The 15821-nt window shown below is 35.7% G+C and overlaps 2 protein-coding genes across 2 annotated transcripts; one reads left to right on the plus strand and one right to left on the minus strand.

Annotated features, from left to right (window-relative positions):
* Window positions 1-761: 761 nt before the first annotated feature.
* LOC126599693 (protein GLUTELIN PRECURSOR ACCUMULATION 3-like) lies at window positions 762-9967 on the plus strand. Its single transcript, XM_050266112.1, has 16 exons — window positions 762-952; window positions 1063-1160; window positions 2541-2676; window positions 2773-2801; window positions 2934-3030; window positions 3126-3181; window positions 3299-3406; window positions 4235-4291; window positions 5320-5411; window positions 5971-6055; window positions 6946-7098; window positions 7801-7889; window positions 8010-8189; window positions 8285-8388; window positions 9141-9231; window positions 9397-9967. The coding sequence occupies exons 1-16, from the start codon at window positions 834-836 to the stop codon at window positions 9454-9456; spliced, it is 1554 nt and encodes a 517-aa protein (XP_050122069.1). The 5' UTR covers window positions 762-833; the 3' UTR covers window positions 9457-9967.
* Window positions 9968-13896: 3929 nt separating this feature from the next.
* Window positions 13897-15573, minus strand: LOC126599704 (beta-D-glucosyl crocetin beta-1,6-glucosyltransferase-like). The gene has a single exon (XM_050266123.1). It carries the CDS (start codon window positions 15497-15499, stop codon window positions 14105-14107), a length of 1395 nt encoding a protein of 464 aa, XP_050122080.1. The 5' UTR covers window positions 15500-15573; the 3' UTR covers window positions 13897-14104.
* Window positions 15574-15821: the final 248 nt, after the last annotated feature.

Raw genomic sequence — 15821 nt, forward strand, 5'->3', positions numbered from 1 at the left:
TTCTTGCACCTGATATGATTATTGTTGATGCATTCATACTTAACTGTTCAATTTAGACATGGCATGGCATAACTGAGATGAAAATGTTGAGTTAATGAAAAGGAAGTATTGAGAATATATATGTATATTTATATTTTACATTTCTGGGAAAGTATACAGGTTTTACGGAGAGGGGTTACAACGTTTTGAGAAATGTTTGGATTTGGAAAAGAATTGTTTTACTGACCCACTCAATTTTGGTTTTGCGCCCCTCCAGGTTCAGGAATCACAAAGGTGTGGTGACTACGAGGAATTCGACGGTGTTCTGACAGAATGGACCAAATTAGGACGCACCTTCGGGTGTATCAACTTATAAATTGTATAATTAAAGCTTCCGTACTGTGCAAATGGTTACGTCACTCTCACGTGACGGCCAGCATGCCCTCCTTCGGGACGGGATGTGTCAAAATCCCTAATCTAATATTTGAAAATCAAGAATTAAGTTTAGGAGGCTAGTTAAATCGATTCTCATTATCAGATTAATTTGAGTAATTTTCATGATACAAATACACTGACATTTGTGATATTTAGTGTTAAGAGACAATGTTATACGAAGAAAAACTTTCGGATAACATTATACTTTTTTTTTTTAACAAACAATATTATATAACTAAAAAAAAAGAATGACCTAAACCAAATAAGTTAGTAATAATTTGATTTAGTTCGCCTTTGACGGGTGAAAAAGATTACCGCTACACTAGTAACTGATTGTACTATAACCTGAACAAAAAGTCGAAAGGAACTGCCCGTTCTCATACGCATAACCGGGTTCGAGCTCTTAGAACACAGCCTGAATGCTATTTGGTGGGCAATCGCAAGCGACGGTGATTGGCACAGCGAAACAAGATAAAATGCATTACTGGGTTCGAGCTTCTTCCTCTGATTTTGGTGGAACTCTACCCCAACCTCGCAGGTAAAATTCTCTCTCTCTCTCTCTCTCTCTCTCTCTCTCTCTCTCTCTCTCGTATGTGTTTATAGCTTTCAAGATTTTCCATTTGAATTTTGGTTTCTTTGAATTCTCAGTGGTCACACGGCGGTCATTGTGGGTAGATCAAAGGTGGTTGTGTTTGGAGGCCTTGTAGAGAAGAAGTTTCTCAGCGATATCGTCGTCTATGACATTGGTACTTTGTTTCCCACTCTCTAATTATCTCTATTTGTTATACTTCATTGTACTTTGCTCTGATTTTTATTGATATTTGTCATATGGGTTATCCGAAATTCGACGAAATTATGTAAATTTACTCTCTTGAATTTCTGGGTGTTCTTTGTTCACTTATACTGATTATCTTGATGTATAGAATTTTTATTTGACTTTATACTCCAATGTGTTATTTGAAATCTGTATATATGCAAAGACTAATGCATCGAGATCATGGCACAATGAATCTGACGAGAAAATGATAACTAGGTTCCCTGACCTGCCTGGGTTATTGAAAGAATCAGTTACGTTTAACAAGTTATAAGTACTAATTTTAAGAAATCAAATTTATTATTTAACAAAACTCTAAATAAAATAACTGTTAAATTGCTTATACAACTGTTTGTTTTTATTTGAAAATGAGTTTTGAATTCATGTACTGACAGACATAAGATAGTTTTTAAATAACAAAGGAATTTGACAGAGGGTCAAAACATAACATCATGAAGAAATTTAGTTGGTTTCATATAGTAGATAGATATTGACATGGATCTGTAGCATAAGTAAGTTTGAATGGTAAAGGGGATTTTGCACTTCTCCTTTATACTTATTTGAGGATCTTAGAAAATTTTATAGTGTTTGAGATCTTAGAAAATTTTAGGAATGAGGATATCCAAGGTAAAGAAGGAGTAGCCGAAATTGAAGGTAAGATGAGAGAAAATCGGTTAAGGTGGCTTGGACAAAGCCTACAGACGCTCCAGTTAGAAGATGTGATTACGAGACAAAGGTTCAAGCCTAGGAAGACTTGGAAAGAGACTCTGAGAAAAGACTTGGAGTACTTGGATCTAACGGAAGACGTGGTACAAAACCGAGCGCAATGGCGTTCTAGGATTCATACAGCCGGCCCCACTTAGTGGGATAAGGCTTTGTTGTTGTTGTTGTTGTTGTTGTTGTTTGTATTTCTTGAAAATCATCTTTGCTTGTATGCATGATATCCCGGTTTGAAATAACCATGTTAGGAACTTCTCACTATTCAGCATTGTTGCAACAATGTTTCCCTAACATACATCCTAGTCCTACACGTTTTTGTCGTAATACTTCTCTTGAGCAAACTTGCCTGACTTAGTTTGAAGGACCACTTTGTGCTTGATTCATGTAACGGTAACGAACAGGTGAAATGGACCTATACTTATGCGCAAGGAAACTTGTATTTATTATAGAAAATGATATGCAATGTGGCAGTTCAATTACAATGCTTATGTGGATTAAGGCTTTCTATGAGTGGGAGTTTAGTTTACTTTTTGGTAATAGATTTTCACACAGGTTTACTATAGCATCTCATGTAGGCCTTTTACTTTTTCAGACAACAAATTATGGTATCAGCCAGAGTGCACTGGTGGCTCCGATGGACAAGTTGGTCCAGGCCCACGAGCATTTCACGTTGCTGTTGTGATTGATTGTCATATGTTCATCTTTGGTGGGCGTTCTGGAGGCAAGAGGTATGTTCACATTCATTAGATGTTCTATATGCAACTTTCTGCTCTATAACTATTACTTTAATGCAAATGGTATTAGTGACGTTGTTCGATTATCAGGTTAGGTGACTTTTGGGTCCTAGATACTGGTAAGCATCTATTTGTTTTATGCTGCTGATAAGGCATGAGAATTATATCTTCTTGGTTAATGGTTTTTCTTTTTGTCTTCCTTTGACTGATGAGTAATCAAATATTTATTTAAAGAATTACGTTTGTTCTAGATATATGGCAATGGACAGAGTTGACAAGTTTTGGTGATTTACCTTCTGCACGAGATTTTGCTGCAGCTTCAGCTATTGGAAATCGGAAAATTGTTATGTGAGTATATCTTTTGCATTCCTTATTGGTTAGCTGATATGACGGTTCTCTAGTAACTTTTGTCAAGTTAAATGTAAAGTTATAAACAATTGCAGGTATGGTGGCTGGGATGGTAAAAAGTGGTTGTCAGATGTGTATCTCTTGGACACAAGTAAACATTTTTCTCTATGATTTTTGAATTATCTGTTATTTTCTGCTTCGTTTTGGTTGATTATATTTGTTGAAATGGTTGTAAATCAGTTTTATCTTGATTGTCTTCCCTATACAGTATCACTAGAGTGGATGGAGCTGTCAGTTACTGGGTCTTTGCCTCCACCCAGATGTGGCCATACAGCTACCATGGTTGAGAAGCGGTTGCTTGTATATGGTGGCAGAGGTTAAGTAACATGCTTTGACTGGGTTTCATAATAACTCTTCCTTTTAAGTTTCATTTTATCTTGTTTTTAATTGTGTATCTCTCTCTGTTTGTTGTTGAGTTTTCTAAATAATGATATATTTTGTAATCATATTGAAGTTGAGAAATAAAGATTCCTCTTGTATCATATTGAAACCTAATTCTGAAGCCACATTGCCTAATTTTGGCCTAATTGACTTTGTTATTTTGATTTAATTTCTTTGATTGCTGTTTATTATGTCTTAGAGATTGCTGTTATTTTGTAAACCAACCTAATTACTTGAGACACAATGAATTAATTGTTACTATCATGTAAATCCAGGAAAACCCATCATCCCTCGAAAAGCTTTCCACACGGGGTCTTCCCATGAAATGTACTTGTGAAGGCAGACCATTCTTTCCATGGGATATCCCATTTGAAGATAATTTCAGTGCCTATTTTTTTGCACTAGCCATTTGGGGTTTTCCTTATTAAGTGATACTACTACTCCATTGTGTCCATAAGCTTTTTGAATGCTTGAATTTTTTGGTGTAACAAACTTCTACAGTCTACTGTTTAACTGGCCCCATGCGTACCTGGAACTTTTCGGATTAAAGTACAAGGAGTTACAAAATCATTAATAGAAATCTAATCAGTGTTCAAGTCCGCTGATTTGGTTTTTGTTTTTTTTACCTCCTTTCCCTTTTGTTCTTTGATTGCTGATAAACATATATGCCAATCTTTGCATTTCTATGTAAGGCAAGCAGAAGATGCTTGGGTTTATTTATGTGCAGTCTAGCTGACATGAATACTTGTCTTGACTTTCATAGGAGGTGGAGGTCCAATAATGGGTGATTTATGGGCTTTGAAGGGTCTAATCGAAGAAGGTTAGCAGTTTATTCTCTTTTTCTATGGTACTATTTCGTCATGGCTTTTCCTTTCGATTTTACTTTGTTCTCATGGTTTTAAAAATTGCTCTATTTTGTTGGATTATTTTATTACATTTTATGTTTCCTCTTTGGATGATTGATGTGTCCCTCTTAGAGCACTTGTCAAACTGATGACTATTCTCCTTCTAATGCCATCCAAATTACGGGGGGTGTATTCAACTGGGATTTTGAGAGATTTTAATTCTTTTGATGAATCCAGGAGTATTCAATTAGGATTTTAAGTGATTCTCTGAAATTCAATGTGTATTCAATCAGGATTTTAAGATAGTTTATCAAAATCCTTAGAAATCCGGATGTATTCAATTAGAATTTTAAAGAAGTTTATAACATTCCAGGTGTATTCAATTAGAATTAGAATTTAAAGAATTTAGAAAAGTTGAGGAATTAGAGGGAAGTGGAGAGATTTTGTAGTGTATTTTAAGCATCCACAAATCTCACCTCTCCCCATGAGCTTTTGAGGGAATTGAATCAAAATTTTACATGGAATCTCTACAAATCAGTTAAACTCCATAAAAATTCATGGATTTATAAATCCATTAAAATCTCTCAAATTCCCAATTGAATACACCCCGCTACAATTAGCTTTTTGCTGCATCTGTTTGCGCCTGGCCAAATTGAGTTTTAGCCACTCAAAAATAGTGTCATTTTAGTTTTGTTTGTCTTCCAACTAGTACTATAAGGAATTAAGGATTAAGGAACCGTTCCTCTATTTTCTTAGCTCGGAAGCAATATTGACATTGTGCACCTGCACTTGTGTTGGGCTCTCATATTTTGTATATTTTGTTATTTTAGCTTGACGCATCCGTTGTTTACTCAGATTCATGAGTTTAAGCTACAAATGTGTCAATTCAAAAAACTCTATATATAGACTAATATAAAAAACATGGGATATTATATATATATATATTACTTGGTTTTCAGTTATTCAACTATATTTTGTGATTCGTCTTTGTTGTGGAAGGTAGAGAATGAAACACCTGGGTGGACCCAATTGAAGCTTCCAGGACAAGCTCCTTCTGCTCGTTGTGGCCATACTATGACATCTGGAGGGCACTATGTAATTGACATTTCCATATTTTTTTTATTAGTCTCGTCAATACACTTTCTTCATGGACGACTTCTACTTCATTACAATTTAATATATTTCGGTACTGTTATTATTATGGAGAACCTGGTTAGGGTAGGATGCCCTTAGTAACATCAGAATGATCGTTCAAAGCTTGATTGTTAAGTTTAGATACATGTGATCTCAGCTTGGCATGTGTGAACATATAAGCTCCTATTTCCTTGGCGATAGATATCCCTACTTGAAATAGTATCAAACTTTTCCTTAAGTAGCATATTTCATTTCATGGTTACTTATACAATTGTGTTGCATAAGTTGAAAAGATAAACTCTTTAACATCTGGGATCTTAGAGTAGCGAAGAAGAGGTATACGATAGTATCTAACAATGAGACCTTTTGGCCAAAACAATTACTCCAGTCCTGTATTGTAGGGCTCTTGATTACAAAACTCATATTTGTATTGATGACAATGGAAATTATACATCATGTTATTTGTTTGTTTTTATTTATCATTAAATCTTCACACTATTTTCTTGATGTCCTTTTGAAGCTGTTGCTCTTTGGCGGCCATGGAACTGGTGGCTGGTTGAGTCGTTATGACATTTATCACAATGACTGCATTATTCTAGACAGGGGTAATTGTTTCTTGCGCTTTTCTGTTGACTATTGACTGAACTTTGCTAATGTGCCATCATAGTATTGATCAACCATTTATATTTTTTCCATGATAATACTCTCATTTAAAATATTTATGTAGTACAAAATACAGAAACCATAGGCCTACCATTCACTAGACACAAGTGGTACTAGAAAAATTTCAGTCCCCAACAATTACAGCACTCTTACTGGGCTTACCTTTTTTCATCTTCTTAAATTTTTTTCACTTGTAAAAAATAAGTGAAAAGCTTTTCATAGTCCACTGACATACCGCAATCTTCAATAATCCTATCCTTTTGTTTCTATAAAATAGATAGGACAATCATATGACAGAAAGCGAGAAAGTAAGAAAATAGTAGTGGCTCAGATGCAACTAAAATCAGAAAGCCGAGCGCATATATGATTCTCATCATTGAAGCAGCCCATCAAATGAAGAATTAAGATTTGTGTTAATATTTTGTAAATGCGAGGCAAGAACAAAGGAAAAAAAAAAGGTCACTAAAATCGGAACTAATTTTAAGTTGTTGTACACAGAGGACTTGGGTATGACCACTGACATCCAATGCTTAACATCGAAACATGAAATAGTAAGTGAATTGCACTATTGATTTAAAATCGAGATTACGTTAAATGAGTAAGAAACTATCTTCTTAATTATATATTTGTGGATAACTTTGTGTGTGAAACATTTCTACTTGTTCGATGCAATTGTTTTTAATTGCATCATTCTTTTCCATAATTTGATATAGAAAATTGTAAACCATTACCTTTACTTCCTAAACCTGCACACTTTTTTTCTTGATTTGGTTCGGATGCTTTGCATCTTTCATGCAATTATTTATAATTACTTTTTCCTTCTGGAATCAAGTGTCTGCACAATGGAAGCGCTTGCCTACTGGCAATGAACCTCCTCCTGCTCGAGCATACCATTCGCTAACATGTATGGGTTCACGCTATCTGTTATTTGGTGGCTTTGATGGAAAATCAACATTTGGTGATCTGTGGTGGTTGGTTCCTGAAGGTATTATGTTGTCTTTGTTTTTCTCATCTGATAATTTGCTTTGTTTTCTTATAAACCACTTCTTGAAGATGAACTCAGTTAGGAATAATCGTCTATGTACTACTTTGAAGCCTTTGTGCTATAAATTAAGTGTTATGGGGTGGATTGGGATGTGTTAGCCATAGCCTCATGTTTTGCGGTTGCAGAGCATAAAAGTTTACCTAGACTAGGAATCTTGCTAAACTTTCTGCAACGAAAAAATAAAAAATAAAAATAAAAAAAAAGAAAAAAAAAGAAAAGACATTTGTGTTTGGTTTTCACCTTAATTTATTATTAACTCTTTTTTCTTTGCTGGAATGCTTATAAAATGTTGCATGCAATTGTGAAAATCTAATGAAAGAGTTCAATGTAACATTTAAACAATTTTGATTGATATCAAACTCTTGGAAGTTTGTATGGTCATGATGGGCAGGCTCCAAAATCATCTAAATCTTGTTAGTTAAGAAAAAAATTTGAGGAAAGAAGACTTGAATATGGCTTAGTGAAGGAGAGAATGGCAGAAGCCATATTAGCTAAGAAAGATGTTTTATGATCTTTGCTGTATAGTTATTCAAGAAGAGGAGAACCTTGTATTTCTTTTTATTTTTTTTATTATGCTTCATGGCATTTGAATTAGAACCTAATTCTAGCACGTTATTATTGTCACTTTTGCTTGTTCTGTAGAGGACTCCCTTGCAAAGAGATTACTTGCAGCTTCACCAAATATCCAAAATAAGGATGTGGAGACAGGAAATGAAAGTGTCAATATCAAGGTATCTTTACAAATGCCTCCAATTAAGTCCTACTTTTAATATGGATTTTATATTATCTCACAAGAATACTAGTTTACTAGTAGAGTTTAACTTTTTAAGTGACCCTTCTAATTTTAACAGGAAAACCAAATGGAAGAATCTGCTGTCTCTGAGTTACAAAAAAGATTAGGAATATCTGTTTCTCTCCTTGGGAATGGGGTTCCAGTTGTGGACGAGGTGGAAGACAAAGAGTTCATTCAACTGGCTTCGAATTTGGTTGGTGAAAGAGTAGCTAGTAACGAACACGTTTCAGATGTTGAGGTAGGGTACTTTATCATTCATCAATTAGGTAGTTTTAAATGTCAAATGCAATCCGTGGGGTAAAAGAGTGAAAATTTAACGAAAATACAACTCAGGCACTTCGTGACCATTGGAGGAAATCTACACCAAGGCTTATCCCACTTAAGGAGCTTGGCCCCTTGCTTCGGGACTACCAACGCCTAATTACTCGTCGTCTTCAGTAAGAACATCTTACACCATAGCTTATGATCAGTTAAACTTATTTCAGGATTCTGTTGTTATTACTAAAGATTACCTGGCCTAACTAAAAGTGGCTAGCTCCCTCAGTCCTAATTTTACCTTTGGTTGTGCACATGATATTCACTTCTAGGGCATGATCCCCACATAGTATGCCGTGCAACATGAGTTGAGTGCATAACATAGGTACAGTATGATGATTATAAAATTTACATCACAGCTCAAGAAGGGTCAGTGGGTTTTTTGTGTGCTCTCTTATTTTTGCTTATTTTAGCTAATAAATTACTCCAAAACGGAAAAGTAATATTTGATGATATACTTCTACTGCATATTTCGTGTGTAAGTTAGGGTTTAGGAGGAAGATGATAACCGAGGACATTGAGTGAGTTGTTTGGAAGTTGGGTACTGTAAAATGGACACCAAAACTTGTGCTCCACATTGTTTTTGTGAAGACATATCTATTAGAGACATTCAATAACTGAAATGTGATCAATTTATCATTTTTTAAGTTATGAAAATTGAAATTTAGACACAGTCCAGTGGCATGTCAAATGTTTTGGTCTCTCTCCATATTTTTTACATTATGTTTGCTTGGGGAAAATAACCATGTATGAAATAAATTAACCACGAAAGTTTGTATTCTAACCCATATTTGTCGGTTGCTAATTTGCTAACTTGGTTGATTAATGTTTCCATCTTTTTCTTTTTGTGGAATTTTCTTCGTGGCTATAATAGGAAAAATAGTGGATCCGATATGCAGTTCCTCGAGTCTAGTTTTCCTGGAAAAGTGGCTTATGGTTTTTACCATATCAGAAATGTTAACCAGGTATAAATCAGGCTTAGTTATGCAAGGCAATCAAATTAATTATTATCCTTGTCACATGATACCATATTTTCCTCCATCACCAAACTTTTTTTTTTCTAGTTTGTGTTTATATTTATCTCTTTTTTTCTCTTCTCATATTGTTTTTAATTACATTGTGGTTTTCAGTTGCGTTTGGATGACATCCCAAAGCTGCTGGCGGAGTACAAACAACTATTTCCAAATTAAGGGACAGAGCTGGAAAAACGAAACAAAAAGGGGACTCCTCTAAAAGATATGTCCTAACCAATCTACATTTTCATTGAAGTTATGTCATTGTAGTGCTCTCATGTTTTGCTGGCACAAACCTCCATTGATGAACTCATTGCTAGACTGGTGCAAGGATCTTGTACATGTCCACTATAAACTCGTGGAAATCCGCTGCCGCAACAGATGTTTGTCATATTTCCTATATCATAACTTTTGGACGTTTTTAAGGTATACAGGTTAATGTGTATATAAACATGTTTAATAAATGAATCTCTCTCGGACATATTCGACTCCATAAACTTGTTCGGATGAATTTTCTGCGTACCCCTTGGACTGGTTAGTCGTAAACTTGATAGTGTTGGTGGTTGGATTGGATCACACATCCGATAAAGATAGATACAAATAAGTGTATGCTTGCTTGGCTACTGGCTAGTATTATTTTCGACTCACTTTGAATCTTCTAATTTACCTACTTTCTTTTCTTTGTTAATATTTATGTGTGATACAAAGAGTTCCTCTCTATTGAAGCCAACTGTTTCTTTTACTTCATCCAATATTGAATGAGTTTTGCGCATCACATTATAGCCACGGTTCTAAAAATCTTCGTAGGTGGTGCTAGGTAGCTGATCATCACCTCTTTCTAGAAGACATACATAGAAATAAATGAATTGAATCGGTCATATGCATAAATATGATTCTATTCACTTCATTAATCATTTGAGAAATAATATCCATAATTTAAATATCCAAAAAAAAATTCAAAATAAAACACCAAACAAATAATCCAAGTACATAGGAAATTGATCGAAAAAGTAAACCACAAAAATTAAGGGAGGGAGTTTGGCCTACAATGGGTTTGGCCGCTAGGGGAACTTGGCCTTAACATGTCCCAAAAAATTAAAATTTATTCTTCTATAGAAACTGATGCCTGCTGAAAAATAAAAATCTTCATGGTGGTATCTTCAAGATTAACCACTTGTACAAAGTTTATCTTAACCTTCTGACGATCAGGGGAAGCTCGGCAAATGCGTGATCAATGTTCTCTTGATCCACAATGATAACACATCTAATTTAGTGGAATCTGGATTAACGAAAGCTTTGCCCTTATTCTTGAAGTTAGAGGCCTTAGAAGCGATGGAATCGCATTTCGGGGCCGAATTTTCTCCCTTGTGTGGGCTTTTCTCTATCGACCTTGGGCCCAGGGTTGAGAATGCCATCTCTTGCCATGGCAATGACGCCTTCCGTGTCGTTTGTGGCTTCGAGAAGTGGTTGCTTGCGCTTGAGGCATAGCCTTGAAGCCAGTGGGTCAAGCTAGCTAATTTTTCATTAAGGTTTTGCTTTTCAACAAGAAGTAAGACAAATGTTAAATCCGAAAATTTGGTAAACATATGTGCTCGATATTATTACTGCGGGACAATATTGGTGGCATGAAAGGTCGAATAGGTTTTATTCAGGATAACCTGTTCAATCAAGTTCTCGTCACAGAACTTGAGAAGTGATCAGATTTGATAAATTTTAGAGTTGTATTCATTCAGACTTAAAATCTTGAAAGCGTAAGTGTTGTTGTCATGTCTTGCTTCAGGAAAGAATATATATGTCTGGTGATTGAAGCGCTCTGTCATAGCGAGCCAGAGAGCGCATGGATACTCTTCAGTGAAGTATTTAGTTTGCAATACATCATGCATATGTTTTCCGATGAAGATCATGGTGGTAGCTTTGTCAGCTTCGTTTACTAGTGCCTTTGTAGCCTCTTCAGGCTGCTGGGAGAGTGGGCCAAAGAAAAGGAAGGCCCAACAGAGAAAAAAACCCACGGGCGCATGCCTATTTCTGAAGCACAGCAAGGCCCATAAGGCTATTGTTGGGTCCAGACGCCAAACCACAGACATCAATGCATTTCATTCACTTCTCTAAATTTTATATTTTATTTAGATCTATTTTGGGGATAAAGGGTAAGTAGTCATAAAAGAACGAGAATTCAAATTTAAAGGTGGAGTGTAACTGTGTAAATGGAAATGTGACTGAACTCAGAACCGGTTGTAAAAAGTTATTAATTTTAAATTTGAAGTAATGCCACCATATTTTCCTTTATCGGTCAATCGTATCATTATCTAGTTTAAATTTCTCATGACCGGACTACAAAAATTTGAATCAATGCAACCCTTTAAAGAATTGACATATTTATATAGATATAAATAGAGAATCTATTTTCGACCTTATTGCGAGTCAAAATCAGAAATTTAATTGCAAATGGTGCTTTACCGTACAAGCGGAAAGATGGCGCCATGCATCTTAATGCGGGTAAGATCTCTATGGATCCCCTCAAGTTTGATCCCCACCGATTCTCTTCTCTCTAATAACTAACAATTTAACCACTCTCTAATAACTAACAATTTAACCACTGACGCTATTGTAAAAATTAAAAAAAATTAAAAAAAAACCAGAAATTTAATTGGATCATTTGTTGGGACGTCTGCAAAATGAGAAACTTGGATCCATTCGGTTTGTCTTTCTTTTTTGTCAGATCGTTGGGCTGTATTGCTAATTTGAGATCCTCAAAGTAATTGCCCAAATCCAATTACAGCTTAAAATCTACAAAATGGAGATCGCAAATTGTATAACATTTTGATGTGAAAAGGAGTATAGAAATATGACAACCCGGTGAGCATACGTCACTCTAAATATAGTATAGGCCTCTTGCCAAATACATGATACATGAATTTCGCGTCTCTGCATTTATTCTTTGCGTATTTACTCACATTTCACTCAGTCTACTGTTATACTAATTCGATGATTTAGGACTTGGCATGTCACTTATAATTAAGTATAAATTTAACTACAATTAAGTTTTAAAATTCTATAAAGAAAATATTTCATACAGACGTTAGTTTTCTTTGCCATTAAAGTTTACAACTCTTCATCGGTTTGTTTGGCTTTCTCAGTTTTCGAATCGGTAGTGCTATCCAAATACTTCTTTTTACCTCTATATACTTTATTAATTTTTGTCCATAGATTTTCTTCAATTCATTTGATCCAACGACCAAAATTTAAGAGAGGTGTGTAAGAAGTAAAAATAGAAGTGAATTGAACTTTTTCAAATTTATGTGCCTACTGCTCGTTTTCCTTATTTTTGGCTCAATGAAAACCCGTCCATGGCTAGAAGAATTTTCAAATCCATTAACTTAAGGGTAAGCTAGAGAGACTAAATTTGTAGACGAAGTTTTGAAAACTAAAAAAATATGGAAGTTAATGATTGGTTTATTACTTAAACCTTGATAAACGTGCTTATTTCAATTCGTGACATATCATTTAATTTACAAATTTAGTCTCCAAATTTAATCTCTTTATCATTACCCTTTTTATTTCTTATTATTCATCACAAACTTTTGCCCTGAGATGAGAGGGTCTTCTTGATCATTGAAATTGCGCAGTAAGCAACAACAGCAGATGTAGCTACAGTCCAGACATCACATTTAATATCTCCAAAACACGCAGGGAAAGAAAATTTTATGAAAAAAAATATATATAAAACACAACCAATAACTGATAATTTATCAAATAAAATTTCTTTTAAGCCACAAGAATGGAGAGAGACAAAGGAGAAAGACAAACTGTTAAGGAAAAATTAGAGTACACAACTCTAATATAAGTATTGGAGAGACAAAATAAGTCAACAAACTACTTGGATTACACTTATAAAATATTACAACACACAACTTTCAAGAACACACTTTAGAAGCTATAACACTCTCTCACTTCTAAAGACAAACTCTAAATCACTTACACTCTTACAAGACTACTCTTACTTCTCACTTCTTGCCTACTTGCTTGATTACTCGGTTTCTTATTACTTCCTCTCAGTTATTTAGTTCCAACACCACACCTATATTTATACATGGCATAACCGACCTACCAAGTCGGTGAGATTGGGTTCTTTTCATCCTAACCACATTGTTCTAGAATTTTCTATAACAAAACATTTTCTTGATCATTCTAGCCTAAGTCAACCGACTTGGCTTTTTCAAATTGATGCTGCTTTGCTAGAGTTTTCTAGCATAGCATTTTACCGAGAATAGCTTGTTAGAATTGTCTAGCATATTCAAGTATGCATCGGCCACCTCCAATATTACATGCTAGAATCTTTTAGAACAATTTCATGTACGTTTGAACTAGAATAATCTAATTATTTTATACCGATTGATTTTAATAGGTTGATGTTGATCTTTAATACAGACGTGAACGGTAAAAAAAAAAGAAGAATGAGCAAAAACTAACGGCAAAGACAGTCTCGACAGTCAACGTTTGTTTGGAATAATATTTTTAAGAATTTCTAAACCTTAACTGTAGTTAAAGTCGAACTTAATTATATGTGATTGTTATGTTTTAATTTTTTGGATTATAGTTGAGATAGAACAATTCAACAAAAGCGAATAAATACATAATGATTAAATGTAGAGAGACATATTTATGATACATTCACAAGCTGATGTGACCATTAAAAACCATATTATAATGATTAAAATGATCAACATCTACAAACACGACTTCAAAAGATTGACTTATGATTCACTGACGTGAGAATTCAAAATCATAAGAATGATTATTGCAAGTGTCGACATCGAAATCTCACTTAAAAGTAGGTACTAACTGATTCCCCTTCCGTCTTCGTACAAAGTTGCATCAACTCCTCCACCACCCAATCCAACTCTTCATCCTCTTTCATCTTCATGTTGTCTCTCAATTCCAAAGCCCTTATTCTCACACAGTCTCCAATCTTCTCCACCACCACATCTCTGATCACCTTCGCCACCTCTTCCCGTTGCAAACTGCCTCCTTCGCCGGTTCTTATAACCTCCACACCAACGCCGACCTCCTCCACCAGTCTTGCGTTTACTGGTTGGTCAAGTTGCATAGGCATGGCTATAATCGGAACACCAAACTTGATGCTCTCCAACACCGAGCTCCATCCGCAGTGACTCACAAACCCACCGACACTAGAATGCTTCAGTATTTTTTCCTGTGGGGCCCAACCCTCCATTATCACCCCTCTCTCTCCCACCCTCTCCCCAAACCCTTTTGGCAAAACCTCTTCAACGCTAGTACTTCTCTCTTCCTTGGGAAACCTAATAACCCAAATGAAACTCACTTGGCTAAGCTCCAACCCATGAGCTATCTCTTGTATTTCCTCCTTAGACAAAAAGTACTCGCTCCCGAAGGACACAAACACGACCGAAGATCTTTCCCTTTCATTTAGCCATTTGATGATCGACGATTCCTCATCGACCTTTTGATCCATTGGGTCTTGAACAAGTGAGCCGACGGGCACAATCTTCTTCTCCATTAACTCAGAGAGATAATCAACATATTTTGATTCGATCTCTCCAGATGTCTTCACCAAAATGATGTTACGAGAACGATCACTTGACAGCAGTACGCGCTCTCCGTCCTTGATGCCATTTGCTGAAGATTCTAGCAGATTGCTGAACTTCTTAGCTTCGTAATCCCGAAGATAGATGGAAGTATAAGGAAATTGAGCATTAGGGTTCTTGAGTTGGTGAACACTAAGTGACATCAAGGCAGCATTGGTGGTGATGAACTCGACGGCCGGAATGTTGTGAGACAAAGCTAGGGAGGGTGCCCATGGCTGAAGAAAATCATATATAAGCAAATCTGGTTTTAGGGTTTTGAGGATGTCGGAGAAGTTATCGCTGGACATGTCGAAGGCCTTTTTGAGAGTGGGCATGAGATGGGGTGGGAGGCCATTAGTGGTGTGGTAGTGAGGTGGTAGTTCAGGCAACTCATCGTGTGGAAGATGGAGCTCCACAAACTCAATACAGTGAGAGTATTTCTGAGGGAGTTTTGGCTTGATAGAGCTGAGATTTACAGGTGTGGAGCAAATAAAGATGTGAAAGTCTCTGAGACTGGTGAGTTTCTTGGCTAGCTCTAGGAAGGGAGAAATATGGCCGTGACCTAACCATGGAAGCATAAGAATGCTAATGTTTCTGTGCTGGGCAGAATAAACCATTTTTGTAAATTTGACTCTTTTCTTTGTTGATTGTATTGTATATGAGTGTAGGCTTGTAGTTTGATTTTGGTGGAGAGATATATATATAGTGCAAGATACGTAGAAGTTTGAAGAAGACGTGGAAACTTATGGTTCGTGTAAGTAGTAGGAATTGGCGGTTTAATTCTTATGACAAAGACTCATATGGCCAATCGAATTAAGAAAAAGAAGCTTAAACTTGGTTTCCTTTAATGAGTTTGCCGGACATATGGCCAATCGAATTCAGAAAAAAGAAGCTTAAACTTGGTTTCCTTTAATGAGTTTGCTGGACGTGTTGCTTTGA

This window comes from Malus sylvestris, chromosome 2, assembly GCF_916048215.2.
Source record: "Malus sylvestris chromosome 2, drMalSylv7.2, whole genome shotgun sequence".
Lineage (NCBI taxonomy): Eukaryota > Viridiplantae > Streptophyta > Magnoliopsida > Rosales > Rosaceae > Malus > Malus sylvestris.

Excerpts from the sequence above, each read along its gene's own strand:
- LOC126599693 (XM_050266112.1), top strand. The coding sequence starts at position 834 with ATGCTATTTGGTGGGCAATCGCAAGCGACGGTGATTGGCACAGCGAAA. Across the intron at positions 2,677-2,772 it reads GGGCGTTCTGGAGGCAAGAG|GTTAGGTGACTTTTGGGTCC; the intron begins GTATGTTCACAT and ends TTCGATTATCAG. Across the intron at positions 7,099-7,800 it reads GTGGTGGTTGGTTCCTGAAG|AGGACTCCCTTGCAAAGAGA; the intron begins GTATTATGTTGT and ends CTTGTTCTGTAG.
- LOC126599704 (XM_050266123.1), bottom strand. The coding sequence starts at position 15,499 with ATGGTTTATTCTGCCCAGCACAGAAACATTAGCATTCTTATGCTTCCA.